Source organism: Hypomesus transpacificus, chromosome 7, assembly GCF_021917145.1.
Source record: "Hypomesus transpacificus isolate Combined female chromosome 7, fHypTra1, whole genome shotgun sequence".
Classification (NCBI taxonomy): Eukaryota; Metazoa; Chordata; class Actinopteri; order Osmeriformes; family Osmeridae; genus Hypomesus; species Hypomesus transpacificus.
Genome location: NC_061066.1, coordinates 9,533,633 through 9,553,670, shown reverse-complemented (window position 1 = coordinate 9,553,670; position 20,038 = coordinate 9,533,633). Strand labels below are relative to the sequence as shown.

The 20,038-nt window shown below is 49.9% G+C and overlaps 2 protein-coding genes across 10 annotated transcripts; both read right to left on the bottom strand.

Annotated features, from left to right (window-relative positions):
* Window positions 1-527: 527 nt before the first annotated feature.
* Window positions 528-14,123, bottom strand: cdc14b (cell division cycle 14B). 9 transcript variants are annotated; one of them, XM_047022655.1, is made up of 18 exons: window positions 13,742-14,122; window positions 12,652-12,718; window positions 12,286-12,376; window positions 11,674-11,749; window positions 11,211-11,303; window positions 10,605-10,681; window positions 10,393-10,459; window positions 10,237-10,299; window positions 10,069-10,156; window positions 9,373-9,603; window positions 9,101-9,239; window positions 8,208-8,370; window positions 7,914-8,011; window positions 2,993-3,040; window positions 2,653-2,784; window positions 2,160-2,337; window positions 1,553-1,618; window positions 528-1,257 (listed from the first exon to the last, which is right to left on the bottom strand). In XM_047022655.1, exons 2-18 carry the CDS (start codon window positions 12,695-12,697, stop codon window positions 1,237-1,239), a joined length of 1,677 nt encoding a protein of 558 aa, XP_046878611.1. In that variant the 5' UTR covers window positions 12,698-12,718; window positions 13,742-14,122; the 3' UTR covers window positions 528-1,236. The 9 variants fall into 9 exon arrangements, with proteins under 9 accessions (XP_046878611.1, XP_046878612.1, XP_046878606.1 ...); XM_047022656.1 differs by lacking the exon at window positions 13,742-14,122 and adding an exon at window positions 12,821-13,028; XM_047022650.1 differs by lacking the exon at window positions 12,652-12,718 and having other exon boundaries at window positions 13,742-14,123.
* A 205-nt stretch (window positions 14,124-14,328) lies between these two features.
* Window positions 14,329-16,861, bottom strand: prxl2c (peroxiredoxin like 2C). The gene is made up of 6 exons (XM_047022659.1): window positions 16,411-16,861; window positions 16,026-16,094; window positions 15,868-15,921; window positions 15,689-15,794; window positions 15,000-15,134; window positions 14,329-14,825 (listed from the first exon to the last, which is right to left on the bottom strand). The coding sequence occupies exons 1-6, from the start codon at window positions 16,609-16,611 to the stop codon at window positions 14,695-14,697; spliced, it is 696 nt and encodes a 231-aa protein (XP_046878615.1). The 5' UTR covers window positions 16,612-16,861; the 3' UTR covers window positions 14,329-14,694.
* Between the last annotated feature and the right edge of the window lie 3,177 nt (window positions 16,862-20,038).

Below are 20,038 nucleotides of genomic sequence, written 5' to 3'. Positions count from 1 at the left end.
CAAATTATAGTTTTTTGTATATCAAAGGTGGACTTATTTACAGGCAAAAGTAGCAAGTAGCAGTTTAGCATCTGACAAGCCTGGAGACTGTAGATGATGGGCTGTACTGTCTTCTACAGGGGTGGAACACACTGAGGGAGAGGGTGGAACTAACTGAGGGAGAGGGTGGAACACACTGAGGGAGAGGGTGGAACACACTGAGGAGTGGAACACACTGAGGGAGAGGGTGGAACACACTGAGGGGTGGAACACACTGAAGGAGAGGGTGGAACACACTGAGGGAGAGGGTGGAACACACTGAGGGAGAGGGTGGAACACACTGAGGGGTGAAACACACTGAGGGAGAGGGTGGAACACACTGAGGGAGAGGGTGGAACACACTGAGGGGTGGAACACAGTGAGGGAGAGGGTGGAACACACTGAGGGAGAGGGTGGAACACACTGAGGGGTGGAACACACTGAGGGAGAGGGTGGAACACACTGAGGGGTGGAACACAGTGAGGGAGAGGGTGGAACACACTGAAGGAGAGGGTGGAACACACTGAGGGAGAGGGTGGAACACACTGAGGGAGAGGGTGGAACACAGTGAGGGAGAGGGTGGAACAGAGTGAGGGGTGGAACACACTGAGGGAGAGGGTGGAACAGAGTGAGGGGTGGAACACAGTGAGGGAGAGGGTGGAACACACTGAGGGAGAGGGTGGCGGTGCGGTTGCAGAAACATCATCCCTCTGTCAGCTGTCAGGGACCAGAAGGCTTTGCACAATCACTGAGCATGAGTAAAAATGAAACTTAACAAAGTTAAATATCTCTCTAAATTACTCTTGCAAGTAAAAATCATATTCTCACCAGCCAAACAAGTAAGATTTGTGTAAAGGATTAATATCTACTATGGCATCATGTCTATTGTGTAAGCCACCAGGTAATGAGTATACAGTATGGCAGATTATTTCACATGGCATATTTCACATTTATAAAAAGGAGTTGGCCATAAGTCGTTGACATCACATCATCCTCTTAACTGTTCAAAATGAGAATCATGATCATTTAAGTCTTCCCTTTCACTACGAGTGTACACACAAAAAAGTTGATCCCTTTTCTCAAAAAGACCAAAAAAGAATCTTAAAAACAAAATGTCCACATGCAGAATCTTTATGAGTGGAGTTCCTGTCATCTGGACTTCCTGTCATCTGGACTTCCTGTCATCTGGACTTCCTGTCTCAGCGTAGTAAAGGAGCTCTAGCCGTCGGTATGGAGTGACTGAAGGGACAAAAAGACACAAAAAAACATAATTACGGAAGTACAGGCTTTGTAAGGACAGTGTTCTTTACAAACTACCAAATCTAGAAGCATTCTCACTCAAACATGCATTTCCTGTCAATACGAAAGGGAGTCAAACTTCAGATAATTCAGACATGCATTCAACCCACGTGGGTATTGTATTTGGAGAAAGTGAGCAGATTGGATCTAAGAGACAGACGAACAGAACAGAAAGTGAGCAGTTTGGATCTAAGAGACAGACGAACAGAACTGAGGTAGATAGTATACTAGATACCATAATCTGGTAAAGCGTACTGACTGCAGACAGTAGCGGGGCTTTCGTCCTCTGGACACAGTGCGTCTGTCACAGAGAGGGGAACGTAAAAGGAGGGAGAGGGGAAGGAGATAAAGAAACGAAAGAGGGGTTCTGATTAATGTTAGCGGAGGAGATAAACACAGGAAGCTGCAACCAGGAAATGGAGGAAAAACAGTCAAGCTGCAAGATGGGTCAGAAAAGCAACAGCAAATCGTGTGCCGTGAATCACATCGTGCAAGATGGCCACTGGGGGGGCAAGGCTGAGGTGGGGAGACGGGGAGGACGAAGCTAGCAGACGTGTGTGTGTGAGAGAGATTGCAGTGTGAGAGAGTGAGTGAGTGAGTGAGAGAGAGATTGCAGTGTGAGTGAGTGAGAGAGAGATTGCAGTGTGAGTGAGTAAGAGAGAGATTGCAGTGTGAGTGAGTGAGAGATTGCAGTATGAGTGAGTGAGTGAGAGAGAGAGAGATTGCAGTGTGAGTGAGCGAGTGAGTGAGTGAGAGAGAGATTGCAGTGTGAGAGCTATTGAGGACATCCTGCATCTGAGTGTCAGGATGAGGGTTCCAGGCAGGCGGGGAGGGGGTCTTGCCTTCTGAGGCCCCAGCAGGCTCTGCTGCTGCTGGGCCTGAGTCATGCTAACGGGGCCCGGGGCTCCAGCGGGGGCTCCAGCGGGGGCCAGGCTGGGCGGGTCACATGGCTGCTGCCTCTGGCAGGCCCCCACATGCAAGCTGCCTAGCGACCTGGCTAGTCTACTGTGGGACAGGGGGCTGGGGGGGAAGAATGGAGGGAGGGATTACATTCAAACTAACAAACTAGCGTGCAGATGGAGCAAGCTCAGTCAGTCCAGCAGCTCTGCTCTTCTATAAATATAACCACCATATGATAACCATCATATGATAACCACCATATGATAACCATCATTTAAAACAATTCCAATATCCTCAGAACTGTAACGTCAAACTAAAAGCAAACATCCTGCCTTTTATCTGCCTAGCATCACTCCCCCAACCTTGGAGAGGGTTAGAGGGAGGAGAGGGAGGGGCCTGGGGGGAGGAGGAGAGGAAGACTGAGGCCACACAAACCTGCCTCCGACACAGTTTGTAGGAAGTGAGGTGCGTGTTCTCTTCCTGGTGTCGGAGTCGTCAGAGGAGTGGGAGGGGCTGACCTTGACGCTCTGTCCACTGGACTGCAGGATGATCCTGGAACACGGAACACTGGAGTCAGAAAACGGAACACTGGAGTCAGAACACGGAACACTGGAGTCAGAACACGGAACACTGGACTCAGAACATGGAACACTGGAGTCAGAACATGGAACACTGGAGTCAGAACATGGAACACTGGAGTCAGAACATGGAATGCCATGGTCACGGTTTTGAGAAGCAGTTTGTACTGTATTTTGTAGTGCACACATACACACACCTTAGAGACTGTGATGATGACCTGGTGTGAACCTTGTTCTCCTCTTGTCTGGGGAGGAAAGAAATGTTAAAGCAAAACAGGCAAATGGATAAAACTTCAGCATATAAAAATGTGATGGGGAGGGGAGGGAGGGGGGATAAGAGATGTGAGCGCAGACAGGAAGCAGCCACGGTTTCATCCAGAACATTCTCAGGACCATGATTATCAGAGTGTGACCACAGTAACATGAACTCCCTTCAGTAATCGGATGAGGGGTTAAGATGCGAAGATGTGAAAGACGCAAACTGGCAGAGAATGCCCACTTCCTAATTCTCGCAGCTAACTGGCGCCATCTAGTGTTGAGGAGTTTGACCTGCAACAATACATGACCAGCAAACCTAGTTCAGCCATTCAGTGTTTTCACTGGATGATACTCAACTGATACAAAATATATAAACTTCCTGCTTTGAAATCAAGACAAGTACAACTCTAGTCTCTCACACCCAGAGGCCAATAAACCAAAACATTCACAAATCAATAAAAAGGTGAATTATTTGCAAGTAAGCTGTGTGAAAGTAGCCTGGCTCTGCCCTCCTACGTACTTCCGCTCAATTTGGATTTTGCATCTGTACTAGCTCTGGCCATTCGGTACGTAAGTCAGATTTTTCAGGTTGATTTTCTAACCGGCAAATCAGCGAACAGAGGGAGTGGCTGAGAACGATGACGTTAATGTCGTACGCTAGTTTGTGTTGTAGTTCCATAATGGCGGCAGAGAAAAATGTGAGCGAAGCCATTCGGTCCGTTGTGGCAACGCTGCCGAATATCTATAAACTAAAGCCGGAGCAAGAACGAAGTTTTGTTGAGTTTTATTGGTGGCCATGATGTTATGGCCCTCACCCCCACGGGGTTGGGTTGGTTCAGTTAGATTTTCCAGCTGCGGCAGCTAGCTCTGTTACAGTAGTGGTGAAGGAGTTGACTAAGGCGAACGCTAGCGATTGGTTATGGCAGATCAGAGTGGCTCTGGGCAGATCCAATAGTTTTAAACTTCAACAGAGTACCCGCCTACAAGGAAGTCAATGCTTGTCAATGGAGCGAGGCCAGACTCTCTGTATGAGTCTGGTTAGGACCAGGTGAGTATGAAAGACCTTTCCCTCTACAATCTCCAGCTCAATAGCAAATAAATAAATAATTATCACTAAAAAGGCAACTTCCTTTAAGGGCAGGAAGTGACATAGCAACCAAGAAGTCTGAGTTGGGTAGGTAGGGGAGGGCTGGGAAATTATTATGTTGAGACAGAGAGGAGGTTGGGAATGTGTGTGTGTGTGTGTGTTGGTGGGGGGGTGGGGGTGGGAAACTTACAGCATTCTCAGTTAGGGTCCAGGCAGACAGGGGTAGTGAGGGGAAGGGGGAAAGGGGAAAGGATTTGAGGGACGGACCTCAGTGAAATCCTAAGCCGTCTAGACAGAAATGCAGCAGGAAGGGAGGGAAGCCAAACACAATCCACCACAGGGCAAGGCTGCTCAGGGAGCAGAGCAGCATGACTAGCTGCCATCTGGGAGAGATGGGCGACACACAGAGCACAACACAAGGAGAGAGGGGCGACACACAGAGCACAACACAAGGAGAGAGGGGAGACATGGTGAAGGATTTAGGGGTGTTGCGTGTGTCCACTGGGACTGGGACTGGGCCTTTCTCCACAACAACATTTGGGTCCAAATACCATTTGAAATTATTACAAATAAATAATTAAAAAAAAAAAACACACCCTCCAGGCAGACTACTGGCAACTACATACAGGGTTAGTTGTTACTCGGAAACCCAGTTTATCTAGAAGAGAAGGGTTCAGCATGTCCTGTGGGCGGCTACAGACCCAGTCACAGTGGAGAACAGAACAGGCATTAAACACTGACAATACCTCACGATACACACATTCACACAAGTTATGAGTACAGCAGGCCATGCATCCCTATAGAGGGGCATCATGTGTGGAAGGTGTGCAGGACACAGGACATGCTGTCAGTTCAGATGTTCCCTCTAGCAATACGTCATGCAGTACGAGGGCCGGTCACACCAAACACACCCTGACAACACTGAGGTGAGGGCCTCAGGTGAGGCCATTGGAGGGGGGGGGGGGGACTGTGGGAGGTGGGGGAGGTGGGGAGAAACTGTGGGTTGCATTGAGCAGAGCGACTGTGTGTGTTCTCTTTCCGTGTCCAAGAGAGCTGCCTGTGACCTGTGTACTAGCATGGCGACCAGTCCACCCTGGGTTAGCAGGCTAGCATGGCGACCAGTCCACCCTGGGTTAGCAGGCTAGCATGGCCCAGTCCACCCAGGGCTAGCAGGCTAGCATGGCCCAGTCCACCCAGGGCTAGCAGGCTAGCATGGTGACCAATCCACCCAGGGCTAGCAGGCTAGCATGGCCCAGTCCACCCAGGGCTAGCAGGCTAGCATGGCCCAGTCCATCCAGGGCTAGCAGGCTAGCATGGTGACCAGTCCACCCAGGGCTAGCAGGCTAGCATGGCCCAGTCCACCCAGGGATAGCAGGCTAGCATGGCGACCAGTCCCCCAGGGCTAGCAGGCTAGCATGGCCCAGTCCACCCAGGGCTAGCAGGCTAGCACGGCCCAGTCCACCCAGGGTTAGCAGGCTAGCATGGCGACCAGTCCACCCAGGGCTAGCAGGCTAGCATGGTGACCAGTCCACCCAGGGCTAGCAGGCTAGCATGGCCCAGTCCACCCAGGGCTAGCAGGCTAGCATGGCGCAGTCCACCCAGGGCTAGCAGGCTAGCATGGCCCAGTCCATCCAGGGCTAGCAGGCTAGCATGGCCCAGTCCACCGAGGGCTAGCAGGCTAGCATGGCCCAGTCCACCCAGGGTTAGCAGGCTAGCATGGCGACCAGTCCACCCAGGGCTAGCAGGCTAGCATGGCCCAGTCCACCCAGGGCTAGCAGGCTAGCATGGCGACCAGTCCACCCAGGGCTAGCATGGCCCAGTCCACCCAGGGCTAGCAGGCTAGCATGGCCCAGTCCTCCCTGGGCTAGCCATTCCAGTAAGCCATACCATTCACGTAGCACAGCAAAAAACTTGTACAGGAAGTGGTCGTCAGTTAAGACAGGAAGTGACATGCGCTTACCTCCGGGATACAGAAACACTCACATCCCCTCTGTCTTTCATCCATTTTTTCTCTCCCTCCCTCTTTCTGTCTGTCTGTCTGTCTGTCACCTGTTCCCCCGCTACCTGTTGAGCGGCAGGCAGCATTCAGGCCACGCCCACCCCACCAGGCTCCAGCAGAACACTAGCGCCTGGCTGACATAGGACAACAAAACCCACAGGTATACACACCTGGTACAGGTACACACACCTGGTACAGGTACACACACAGTATACACACACCTTGTACAAACACACATGGTAAACACACAGTTTATACACACACCTCAGTCCAGTCACCTGAACACATCAGGCAGAAAGGGGGCGTGGAGGGGGAGGAGCCAAGGCTGTGTGGAGGGGGAGGAGCCAAGGCTGTGTGGAGGGGGAGGAGTCAAGGCTGCTCAGATCAAACTACGGGGATCTTGAATACGCTTTAGGGTTAGCTTTATAACGTGCCAAAATCACCCGGTTACTGTTCTAGGCTGATACTGGTTGTTAGAATAGACCTAGATAGAGTCCTCTCAGAGAGTTAGAGACAGCAGAGATGTTGGGGGAAGGGTGGACAGAGAGCAGCCATGCTGAAGCCCTGAGAAGCCAGGCTCCAGGCCAGAGGAACACCAACACATCCTGAAGCCAGCAGCCTAGGAGCTACACACACACCTGACATTACACCTGAGGTGTAATGTCAAGCTGTGATTGATTCTGGTCGACTACAGAGCACAGCACTAGCCAGTTTAAGTGTAACTAAACAGCAGAAAGAGTTAAACACTTGTACTTATTGGTTTCAAGATATCTCTCGTCGTAATAGTTACTAACAACAAAAAAATAGGTACTAGTATGTCATGAAAAGTTACTAGTAAAACGGGAATAGATACTTGTAACTATTGGATTAGTTACTAGTAACTGAACAGTTAATGCTTAGCTACACTTGAAGCTACGGAGCCAGTGTCTTCAGCTGCAGTCCTCGGGGGGTCAAGCCAGGCAGAACTGCAGCGTTAGATCAGCAAAACAGAACTGTCTGGCTGTGCAGAAACAGGAGGCTGGGCTGGGAGATGGAGGCTGGGCCAGGAGAGGGGAGGGAGGGAGGCTGGGCCAGGAGAGGGAAGGGAGGCTGGGCCGGGAGATGGAGGCTGGGCCGGGAGAGGGGAGGGAGGGAGGCTGGGCCGGGAGAGGGGAGGGAGGGAGGCTGGGCCGGGAGAGGGGAGGGAGGCTGGGCCGGGAGAGGGGAGGGAGGCTGGGCCGGGAGAGGGGAGGGAGGCTGGGCCGGGAGAGGGGAGGGAGGCTGGGCCGGGAGAGGGGAGGGAGGCTGGGCCGGGAGAGGGGAGGGAGGCTGGGCCAGGAGAGGGGAGGGAGGGAGGCTGGGCCAGGAGAGGGGAGGGAGGCTGGGCCAGGAGAGGGGAGGCTGGGCCAGGAGAGGGGAGGGAGGGAGGCTGGGCCGGGAGAGGGGAGGCTGGGCCGGGAGATGGAGGCTGGGCCGGGAGAGGGGAGGGAGGGAGGCTGGGCCAGGAGAGGGGAGGGAGGGAGGCTGGGCCAGGAGAGGGGAGGGAGGGAGGCTGGGCCAGGAGAGGGGAGGGAGGGAGGCTGGGCCAGGAGAGGGGAGGGAGGCTGGGCCAGGAGAGGGGAGGCTGGGCCAGGAGAGGGGAGGGAGGGAGGCTGGGCCGGGAGAGGGGAGGCTGGGCCGGGAGATGGAGGCTGGGCCGGGAGAGGGGAGGGAGGGACACAGGGTGGCTTATTTCAGCACTGAGCCCAAATAAGCTGTGATGCATTGTGGGAAATGTAGTTTCCGGGCCACTTACGACAGGGATCCTGTGGAGACCCTAGCCTGCCTCTTGCTCTTCAGCGCCCGCAGCTTGTCCCCCTGCGTGAGACTGTTCCTCTCGTCCTCCTCGTTGTACTGACCAGACAACACAGACAGGGGGGGACACGTCAAACCAGGAAGTGCAGAGAACATCTTGGGTTTTAAAGATACGGTGACGACGACCTACGCAAGTCACTTCGCCAACCAACTCTCACACCCTGCCTCCCAATAGCTATTCGCTGCAGGGGGGGAAAGAGTGTCACCATCTGAACTCGGCTCTGCGAGCACCCACCAAGTCCTCCTCTCTCTGGGGCGACCAGTTCTTGTTGCTCCCAGTGATGGTGATGTCATCAACCCCCGACAGGATCCGTGTGACCGCCGTCCTGCCGTTCTCTCGCTCGCCCAGCACCTTCTCCTGGAACACGTCTCCCTCCGCCCACAGGCTGCTCTGCTGCCTGCAGTGCATCATGGGAGAACAAGCCAGATGTGAACACTCTCTCCTCTGCTGCCTGCAGTGCATCATGGGAGAACAAGCCAGATGTGAACACTCTCTCCTCTGCTGCCTGCAGTGCATCATGGGAGAACAAGCCAGATGTGAACACTCTCTCCTCTGCTGCCTGCAGTGCATCATGGGAGGACACCATGTTCTTGGTCCAATCCAACACCAGTATGATCCCAAAGTACCCTTCTTAACACATCCGAAGACCATGTGAACAGGGCAGTTTGGTTTTTAATGGATGAGCTTAGAGACTAACAGCCATGGTTACGGATACAATGCTAGTTGGAGGAACACCTGCATACTTAAATATGGCAATGCTCCAAATTTCCACTGAAGATGTCACAGAGCTGATTATATCCATCTGTGATTGGGCCTCACTAGAACTTGGGCCTGGTTACGGGGCCTGGTTACGGGGCTGGTTACGAGGCCTGGATACGGGGCCTGGATACGGGGCCTGGATACGGGGCCTGTATACGGGGCCTGGATACGGGGCCTGGATACAGGGCCTGGATACGGGGCCTGTATACGGGGCCTGGATACGGGGCCTGGATACAGGGCCTGGATACAGGGCCTGGATACGGGGCCTGGTTACGGGCGGGGCTGGAGAGGACATGCACGGCGCATGGCTGGAGAGGACATGCACGGCGCAGGGCTGGAGAGGACATGCACGGCGCAGGGAGACTCACTCCTCCACAAAGTTCTGCTGTGGCCCGATGACGGAGCCGGGGCGGCAGATCCGTATCCAGGCGATCGCCTCGGCCGCACTCACATGGTAGTGCTTCATCATGTAGCAGCCAATCAGAGTCCCCGTTCTGCCCAGACCAGCTGAAACACAGAGACACTGTTACACTGTGCCTGGAAGATGAGATGTGGTTACTTAACACTGGGCTGAGAATATCTTCTGATGTAGTATGTTCTACAAACTGTATGTGGCCTGGACTACAGGGTGTGTCGTCACCTTTGCAGTGGACGGCGATGACTCCCTCTGCGTTCTCGCAAATATTGAGGAAGCGGCGGACGATGGCATCGGTGGGCGTGCTGCCGTCCACGAAGAACAGGTCGTGGTGCTGGAACCCGGCGGCCGCGAAGCGCTTGGCTTCGTACATCTTCTTGTTGAGCCGGACGATAGTTGTGACGTTGTGTTTCCTGAAGTAAGGGAAGTAAGCCTCTGGAGCATGGAGGGGGTAGCCTGGGGGGAGGAAGGGAGGGAAGAGGGAGGGAGGTGGGGGAGAGAAGGGGGGAGGGAAGAGAATAAAAGAGAAGGGAAGATAAGACAGAAAGGAAAAGGAGCTCTCCTTCAGAAACACGTTTTAACCAGGCTGGTTGTCATGGCAATCCTACCTCGCTAACTTAACAGAACTCTGAGCAGTTTATGGTGAATATGTTTATCTTTGTCTCTCTCTGAAACAGTTGACATGCCTTAAAGGCATGTAATTGTGTGGGAAACTATTGGTCCACCTGTATTTATAAAATCACAATTTTGTAAACTAAAATGTTTAGGAAACTAAAATGAGGTTTCTGTTTTGCGATTGTCATGGAAACAGTGGAAAGATCCATGGGTGACCCAGGTCCAGCTGGGCCCTCTGGACCAGAATGACCAACTCCAGTCCAGACTCATGACACAACAGAGACGCTGCCAGGCCAGGCCACCCACCATTCTCCATCTTGCTTTTGGGGTGAGGGCCACTGAAGGCCAGGAACTTCCCGGGGATGATCCAGTTGAAGTCTCCATTCTCCGCTCTCTGCAACACAGGGAACCCAGAAAGTCCGGCACTCTGAATGTCTCTCTCTCTCTCTCTCTCTCACACACACTCACTGTTACCTCGTAGTGCTCGTACTCCTCCACGTCAAACTTGGAGAAGTCCAGCCAGCCAAACTGCAACGCCTGGAGAACACATCATTAGGAGACATGATGGTGTGGAGACGTGATGGTTTCTGACTAGCTACAGATTGAGAAGTGTCTGGTGATCTGCCTTACCTTGTGAATGGCTCGGAGACAGTCCAGGATGTTAAGGTTGTACAGGCAGGTGCCAAAAGAGGCATCTCTGTAAACAAAATAAAAATGAACACAATTCATAATGAATTCTGGTTTGGTAAAAGCAGTTGCATAGTTTGTACTTGAAATAAAAACCGAAACAAGCTAAACACAGAAAGTGCACGTGTGTGCAGGAGTGTCCTGTGAGCATTTACCTGAAGGGAAGGTAGGTGGAGTTCCTGGACACAAGCAGGCTGTAGGTCTCTTCTGGGCTCATCTGCAGGTGCATCACCTGGACCAACACAGTTTAGAAGTCAACAGTCAACTCCCCTAGACTCATCCCATCTCCCCTAGACTCATCTCTCCTTCCCTAGACTCATCCCCTCCTCCCCTAGACTCATGCCATCTCCCCTAGACTCATCCCTCCTCCCCTAGACTCATCCATCCTCCCCTAGACTCATGCCATCTCCCCTAGACTCATGCCATCTCCCCTAGACTCATCCCATCTCCCCTAGACTCATCCCTCCACCCCTAGACTCATCCCTCCCCCCCTAGACTCATCCCTACTCCCCTAGACTCATCCCTCCTCCCCTAGACTCATCACAATTCACTCAGCAAGCAGGCACTTTCATCCAAGCGACAAACAAACAGCACACACAGAACGTACAGCAGAATAGTATCAGAAGTGCAGAGTTCTAACAGTATTCTGTTGATCAGAGTCCAGAAACAGGCTGTGTTTATCAGCAGCGTGCAGCCTTCAGCAGCCTTCAGCAGCCTTCAGCTGGAGTGTGAGGCTGGCGCGGCCCGGGCGGTTCGCTTACCGCGTACGAGCCGATGAGATAGGCCGCGTTAGCTTGCTTCTTCTGGTCTCCGCAGGTGTAGAAGATGATCTTCTTCTTGGCCAGGGAGAAGGACTGGCCAAGACGCAAGGGAGAGACAGTCAGGAGGGGAACGGCAACTGACACACATCCATACAGCCCAGAGTGCTAACACATGGAGGCTCTCTGAAGTGAAATGTTTAGGAACTGTTATGAACTGAGGAATAGTGTTACGTTGTTGATAAGCTTGGCTTGTATGGACGAGTGTATCGAAGCTGCATTACAAAAAGGTTTCACCTTGTCCCATCTCTGCAGCAGAGGTGGGACAAGGTGAAACCCTTTTGTAATGCAGCTTCGATACACTCGTCCAAAAACCGAAACTGCTGCAGAGATGAGACACCAACTGTTTGGTTAGGATTACCAGGATCGATGGCTCTGTGGGTGAGAGGTGATTGGCTGGGCATACCTTCAGCTTCTTTGTCAGCTTGCAACAGAAGCGATAAAACATGGCCAGGTTGAGAGGTCCAAAGTCCGCGTAGAAGCTAGAAGAACACACCAGGAGTCTGTTACACGCTCTGCAGACTCTTAAACACACGCTCTGCAGACTCTTAAACACACGCTCTGCAGACTCTTAAACACACGCTCTGCAGACTCTTAAACACACGCTCTGCAGACTGTTAAACACACGCTCTGCAGACTCTTAAACACACGCTCTGCAAACTCTCAAATACACCTTAGTCATCAAACAGTGATGCCGCATGATGCATGAGTCGGCATTCAGCTAGTTTAATACATGGTGCGTTTACTATAAATTACTTTTGTTTTGTTCTACTATATGATTTATTACTCTTTGCTTATCGTGGAGATTTGCAGACAGCACTTGGCCCTGGGTGCATGTCCCAACTTGTTCTCTAAGTTTTTTATCGCCACAGATAAAGACTAAATCAATGCTTGCCTACCGTTGTCAAGCGTAAACGCACACCCTTCAAAGTTGTGGGCAGTGGCCAAGTCTTTAGGAAAACACACCATCTTGGACGATTGCAACTGGGTAACAACGTAGCCTGTCATAACAACTTACTTCTCGTAGGACAGCTCATCGTCTATGCAGAAGCAGTGTCTTTCGCAAGTACTTCTGGTCTTCTGGGGCAGGATGGCAAAATAGAGTTGACCTGCAGGAGCAGACGAAAGCATGCGGATGTGACAGAAGCAGACGCGGACAAGCTAACAGATACAAACAAATAAGTGTGTGCAATGAGAAGGGGAAAAAAACAACATGTGCCATCTTTGTTTAAGTTTGAATCTCATTAACAGAGATGCCCCCGATGAATAATGTCCTTTCTCTTGCAACACACTCAGCTAGCTAACTACGACCATCCTTTTCTTTTAAGTGCTTTTTGCTTTTTTGACGACGAAGGGCAGATTGGTTTTAAGAATAGACACTTACCTTTTATTAATTCAATGCTTTTACTTGTAATATAGTCCTCAGTCATTTTGATAGCGACTTTAGCCAACTGTAAACATCAAAGACATGCAGCCCTTAAGTATTGTCTAGGAGCCTTGCAGTGGAAAAGCTCCAATCAATGCACAATCACAAGTACAACTCAACTACGCACTCGAAGTTGTGGAGAAAAACCTTCTTCAGGAAGCTCTATAACTTATTAAACTACTGATCTGGATTCGTCCTGTTTATCTTTAAATCGTAAACACTGATTTTAGACAATCGGACCAAAAACTACAGCTTCCTAGGCTACGAAAATAAGTGTTTACAGCCCAGCACGGAAGGTGCGCACTGTGCTCAAAATGAGTTTGGACGAAAACTCTAGGGGTCCGCCCATCGAGTCATAGTAACAATCGCGCTACGCTATTGGCTCGAAGAAAAGAGGACGCGATTCTATTGTACGGTAGACACGTCAATCACCCGTTTTCTCGTTCTAGCGTTTTTAAAGTTCTGCATCGGGAGATATACGACATTCTAATTGGAAGGTTGCCCGAGCCGTTGCTAGGAGAATTGCGTCGCTTGGCCAATAGGAAACTAGTATCCCTTCCCGTCAGAACTCTTTGTAGTTCTCGCGATTCCCGAGCACAGCCAAAGTTTTAAACGAGATTGGTTTGACAGTAAATATTTTGTGAACGGTCAGTGCACGTCATGGGCCCCATTTTAGGCCTTCGTCGATGTCAACAGAACCACTGCAATGCTGCAGTTTATGTTGCCACGTCAACTAAGCCAAACTCAATAATGACAAAATAAGTGTTTCCTCTGGGCAACAATGTCCAAGATGCTAGCGACAGGCAATCAGTCCTCAACCACCAGTGCAGCAAGCAACATAAATGAGTAGGCTACGTGGTCCCGTGGACAATTTAAATGAGCACTTGTACTAACCAACAGTAACAGATGGTGTCGCCATTTTAGATCAAAAAGATGAAAATTATGAACTGTTGGTGTATCGTAAATAATCTGTAGCCACACACACTGGCTAAGCAAACACCGCTGCCAGGCCGTGCGCGGAGTTTACAGGTTCGTTCCGCAGTCTTACCTGTTATAGTTATGTAAATGTCGGACTTTGGCTCCGCCTCTAAGCTCTTAGCTGCACAGCGTTTTTTCCTTGACTCGAGCCGCCTCCTCTCGCTTTTGCGCTTCATCCTCGCTTTATGCATGCATGGTGAACACTTCCAAATAGAGTGGCGGGATCTCTAGCGCTGAGCGCGGAAAAGAGCTTCAATTCGACATCCCGCTGGTTCTTCTGCTGGTGCGTGATATGGGGAGCAGCTGTATGTGTGTCTGTGTGTGTGTGTGTCTCTGTGTGTGTGTGTATATGAGAGAGAGAGTGTAGGCTATGTTCCCGGTAGCAGTTTTTCTAATGGTGACGTCTCAGCGCAGGGCAAGTTTCTGTATCCCCAGCCTGTGACGTAAGCTACTTGTTCGGCCGCCCCTCTCTCTCTCCTCCTGCTTGTCCATGAACCCTAATAAGGATCCTTTAGCCTGATAAAGCAGGTCGACATAGGAACAGGATCAATGTTGTGTGAAGGGCAGTGACGACATAGCACCAGGAGAATGCTGCTCATAGACTCCAGGACACTAACAACTAGAGATGATGGCAAAATGATGACAACATGTACATTATTTGTTTGGTAATTCCGCCATTCATTCTAGATATAAAAAAATACATCCTCCTTTTGGCATTAAATCATATTCAATCATTTGTGAAAGTTCAACTTGAAAATATCAGATAACCAGCAAATACACATAGTAAGAATACTTACTGTAAGTCGCTCTGGATAAGAGTGTGCTAAATGACTGGATAAGAGTGTGCTAAATGACTAAATGTAAACACAGCTGACCAGAGCTAAACCCCTGGCATCACTGACGCCAGGCCAGAACCTAGACACAAGCAGGCCAGGCCAGGCCAGACTACAACCCAGACACAAGCAGCCAAGTCAGATCAGGCCAATAAGAGTGCTACACAGTCAAGCCCAGACTACAAGGATGCTACACATGGAGGATCCTGGGCTTGTCACTGATGTCCAGAGTCTCCTGCACTCCAGCCAGCTGCAGCATCCAGGCAATGGGCATGTGGTCCAGACGGTTCATGTCCAAATGGGCGAAGTGGACCTCAGAGCCTGCAGTCAGAAACACACACAACACAGGAAGGAGTAACGTGACACAGGAAGTGACATGACTGACCACCAAAACACTTTTAGAACCCTGCACTTCTGACCCTCGATGTTCTGCTCTATGTTCAACATGTGTATGTGTCTTAGGACTGTAGGTGATAGTGTGAGCTGGCATGTCACCTGGGCCGGCTATAAGGACCCCCCCCTGCTGGAGGGGGTCACCCTGGAAGTCAAAGGCTGGGCTGACCACGGCTCTCCACAAGCTCCTCATGTGACCCACCAACATACTGGACTTCACGTGAGGGCTTGGGGGGGCTGCACACAGACAGGTAGACACACAGACAGGCAGACACACAGACAGGCACAGCAGGTAGATAGCAGGTAGACACACAGACAGGCAGACACACAGACAGGCAGACAGCAGGTAGACAGACGGGAGACACACACACAGACAGGCAGACACACACAGACAGGCAGACACACACACAGACAGGCAGACCCACAGACAGGTAGCACACAGACAGGTAGACACACAGACAGACACACAGACAGACAGACACACAGACAGGCAGACACACACACAGACAGGCAGACACAGACAGGCAGACACACAGACAGGCAGACAGGCAAACACACAGACAGGCGGACACAGACAGGCAGACACACAGATACCACCCACATCACATACACACACGCACAGAAAAATACCACACACAGAGACCATCACACAAAGATCAACACCATACACACAGAAAAAGAGAGATTCATTCAACATTTTTACAACACTGACAATTGCATTCTAATAACTTCTGTAGTATTCAGAACTCATTTCTTTGTGCGGTATATCGTCAGTCAAATCGTTTCCTTACCAGATTCCATAAAGGTTTCTCCTCGCTGCATACCAAGCTTGTTATAAATGCATCTCTCAGGGTCCACGTATATTTCATAGGGGTATCCAGTCAAAGAGCAGAATGACTGGAACATAGAAGACACCAGTAAAGGGATAGTCCTCAAAATAACATGGTTCAGATCTGCATATAAAAGATACCTCTATGTGTCTATGGGCCGATTGTCCGATCACAACAAGTCTAACGCCAGCTTCCTGGATAAATAAATCAAAGATACATTTATGATGAAGCATGACTGACACTATATTAATGACGATCATCAACCAAAGACAAACGTCATCTCAAGGTCTCACCTCACCTTCAACACGTCTCGAGGTATTCTGCTTAAGTCGTCGACATATTCCTTGCAAGTGTAACACAGGAAGTTCTGTTGGAATTGATTACAACTTACTTACTTAAAACTTTTTAGAAGCCTTTTTACGTTTGCGTTTGCCTGTACCAAATGTTTTACAATCGCTTTACAGAAGCTTTGGCTACGCCACTGCAATCAGAATCATTCAGCTCTCTGATTTCACCCAACTATAGTTGGGTAAACGTGTTATTAGTGTATCTTTATTCCATGTCTATAATTCAGCTTTAAAGGCAGGGAACTTATTGTAGCGGTATCCATTTGGGTCTATCGTTAATGTTAGTCTCAAGTTAAAAGTTTCCTATACCAAAAATTAGCAGGAAAAGTGTCATACCCGCACAAAAACAATGATTGCTTTTCTCTCTTGATATAATTCTTTGAAATGGAAAGAAACCCCGTGTCGATTGTAAATTAAACAGTCCTCTATCTCCTCGAGACGAATTATCACACACGGTATTTTCCTCTCCCGGTGATCAGTCGTAATTTGTTGTGTTATTGGTGCTTCTGTCGCCATGGTGCAGCACACAGTAGGCATAGCCTACATTCTTTCAAGGCCGTCTTTCCCATGCATGCTATTTTGGGGAGTTGCCGATGAAGCTGTCTGCAGGTCAGCCAAGGGAGCGAGGTAAACACAGCCACAGAGTGGATATTCAGCAAATTTTCTTGCGGTCTCAAATCTCTATAGCATCCAAAACACTCCATCCACGGGCTCCAAATAAATGTGCGTTCAACTTTTGAACACGTTTTAATTTCCCCGATTCGGAGTTGGACATTTGTTTTCTTCATTATTACGCTTTTTATTATGGACATTATTGCGCTTCAATACCGCCATTTGGTGGTATAATGTAAGAATTACAGGTGACGTTCTCGCAGTAAACCTCTAGATGGCGTTGTTAAAGCGCTGACCTATGGCATAACTACTTAAACATGTACATGCAATTCTTACATCAAACCACTTAGTGGCAGTGTGGATTCCACATAGAAACGTGTTTTATTTTTATTGTGAACCAGGAAGGAGAGAAGCCTCCAGTGTCCTCTCCCACCCGAACCCCTGTCCTGGGTCCTTGTCTGGAGGCCCGTATCTCCCTGTCCTGGGTCCTTGTCCGGAGGCCTGTATCTCCCTGTCCTGGGTCCTTGTCTGGAGGCCTGTATCTCCCTGTCCTGGGTCCTTGTCTAGAGGCCTGTATCTCCCTGACCTGGGTCCTTGTCTGGAGGCCTGTATCTCCCTGTCCTGGGTCCTTGTCTGGAGGCCTGTATCTCCCTGTCCTGGGTCCTTGTCTGGAGGCCTGTATCTCCCTGTCCTGGGTCCTTGTCTAGAGGCCTGTATCTCCCTGCTATGTAGGAAAAGCCTACTCTCTCAGAGTGAAGTCCTTACAGGGAGTGAAGACATTTCCCTCTGCCCATTCTCCCTCCGACCACTCTTTCTCTTTCTCTCTCTTCTGCCGTCTTCTCTCCTTTTCATCCTCCCTCGTTCCACCCTCTTCTCTCTCATCCTCTGTCTCTAATGTCCTTTTCCTCTCTGGTGCAGTTATCTCCCCAACACCTCCTCTCCTCCTTTCTCCCCACCTCCTCCCCCCTCTCCTCTCCCCCCAGTGGGAGAGAGGATGTGAAGAGTGGGAGTTTGGAACAATTTCTACGATGAGACTCTGGGTTCCCCAGTGTCAGATAGGATTTAGCCTTCAGATGCAGATGTGTAACAGCAAACATTCCTTCTTACACTTCAACAACAGACCACAGAGTTTGTGTGTGTAGAGATAAATACTGCTGGAATAATAACGTGGAAAAGCCCTTATCTGGGACTGATTCTCTGGGAGGGTGTGATATGGAAAATACATGGTGTGATTTGAAAACTAACAATTTATTTATTTTAAGGTATCATACACATTTTTGATAGGATTCAATTGTTAGGTTTTTCTAAACCTAACAAATGTAGATTAGAAACCTTTACTAAACAAATAAACGGTGGTTTCTATAATTCCATAACTTTCTGGAGTATTGACGGTGTGTCCGTCTGTGCCTTATTATGATGGATGCGTGACAGTGATTTATAATATCCAGTCATGCAGACGATCACCCTATCAGCTGATCACCTTATCAGCTGATCACCCTATCAGCTGATCACCCTATCAGCTGATCACCCTATCAGCTGATCACCCTATCAGCTGATTACCCTATCAGCTGATCACCCTATCAGCTGATTACCCTATCAGCTGTCTCCTGTCCACAGCCTCTGGAAGGGAGATGGAGGGTTGGTTGCCTGGCCGACGGGATACAAAGGTAGAGGCTGGGAGAGGGCCTGTCTACAGAGATGGCCTGTCTACAGAGATGGTCTGTCTACAGAGACACAAGGAGAGGATGGTTGAGAGGGAAGCCATGCAAAAGGAAAATAGGACAGTTAAACTAAACGTATTTGGGCCTAAATGGATTTAATCTATGTTCATATTTTCATTTACAGAGCTTCCCTCTCAACCGTTTTCACCAAAGGTGACTTAAAAGTTGTAAGTTTTTCTTTCTACTCCAGAATATATTTACATAAAACATTAGTTGTAGCAGATTTAGCCCATTAGCCCGAGCTACACGGCTAATTAGGAAGAACTGACGCAACATTTTTTTCTTTTCTGCTTCCCTCATTGCCGCCTCCTCCTAAGGAACAGATGTTTTTAGTTGCAGAAACACGCTCGTAAATAACTTTTGCTCCACAATATGAGGGCTCCGTCACATGGAAGGCATGGCGGAGACCCCGGCCTTGTTCACCTCCCACTCGTCTTCCAGGTCTTCTCCGCTGAGGGAGCCTGTGTTGGCGTGGGACTTGGCTCCGTCACATGGAAGGCATGGCGGAGACCCCGGCCTTGTTCAGCAGCTGCCCTCCGGCTGACAGGGTGCCAGCCTTCTCAGGCATATCGTTTTAAATTCTCTCACAAACTTTTCTTGGACTAATCGTCCTCCTACGTTCAACATCCTTGAGGATGACAATTGTGTTCTCCATACTGTCGATAAGCATATCGACTTATTCCAGTTTTATGAGGGGCAATGCACGAGTGAATTGCACACTTCGGGAGAAGAGGGGCGTAAATCGGTCCGCAGCCCAAGAACGATGCAGAGTCGCTCTGGAATGATGTTGGAGAGGTGCTCGGGGAAGGGGGGGGCGGGGGTGGGGGGGCCTGGGGCGGGGGGCGGCCCTGGGGCGGGGGGCGGCCCTGGGGCGGGGGGCGGCCCTGGGGCGGGGGGCGGCCCTGGGGCGGGGGGCGGCCCTGGGGCGGGGGCTTTTATGACCTCATCCGATTTACAAGATGGAAAGAGGGAGGAAAGCCATGCATGCGAGGTTGTTCACTCGGTCAGCGGAGCACGCGTTGTTCTCAAAGAAAACGTTTGATGTTTGATGTTGGTGTGGAGATTAAATATGTGGAAGGTGGCAAAGGCCATAAAGACAGATATCAAAAGATCATTCTTAGAGAAGGAGTCAGGGCAGGAAAAGGAAAAAAACTAAAAGAACTCTGAATGTAGACCTAGTGAATATGAGGCAGTAGACAAGTGAACTCTTCAGAGCTCATAACAATGTGTTATCTTCCCACAATGTAAACTAAACATGCTGCCTTTGAATACTACAGGCTACTAATCTGCATCTACAGTCCACACTAAACTGGAGTAACGAGGGGAAAAGGTCAAACTAGCGACCCTTGACCTTGACCTGGCTTGCTTACCTACCTCCAGTGGTAAACGTTATTGCTTGTAAGAATTTGTTGGTTTGAAAATTGAAAATGGTCCAGGGAGTTCAGAAAAACTCCATTAATTTTTCAATCTTGGCCTTCTTTTGCAGTAAACAGTGACCACTTTACGAGTGTTGTTTACATTCTGCTAAACATATTTTACAAGCCAACCTTGAAATGTGTTATAATGTCACTGATAAAAAACACTATCTCACTTTATGTACATCTTGTGAGTTTATACGTAAATTTGATTTG

What these genes read in the sequence shown, in the direction of transcription:
- prxl2c (XM_047022659.1), bottom strand. Translation starts at nt 16,611, where the DNA reads ATGCCTACTGTGTGCTGCACCATGGCGACAGAAGCACCAATAACACAA. An exon ending in CGGCCCATAGACACATAGAG is followed by an intron (nt 15,795 to 15,867) that starts GTATCTTTTATA and finishes TCTATGTTCCAG; the next exon opens with TCATTCTGCTCTTTGACTGG. An exon ending in GGTCCTTATAGCCGGCCCAG is followed by an intron (nt 14,826 to 14,999) that starts GTGACATGCCAG and finishes TTCTGACTGCAG; the next exon opens with GCTCTGAGGTCCACTTCGCC.
- cdc14b (XM_047022650.1), bottom strand. Translation starts at nt 13,862, where the DNA reads ATGCATAAAGCGAGGATGAAGCGCAAAAGCGAGAGGAGGCGGCTCGAG. An exon ending in AGCTGACAAAGAAGCTGAAG is followed by an intron (nt 11,304 to 11,673) that starts GTATGCCCAGCC and finishes CGTCTTGGCCAG; the next exon opens with TCCTTCTCCCTGGCCAAGAA. An exon ending in GTCTCCGAGCCATTCACAAG is followed by an intron (nt 10,300 to 10,392) that starts GTAAGGCAGATC and finishes TGTGTTCTCCAG; the next exon opens with GCGTTGCAGTTTGGCTGGCT.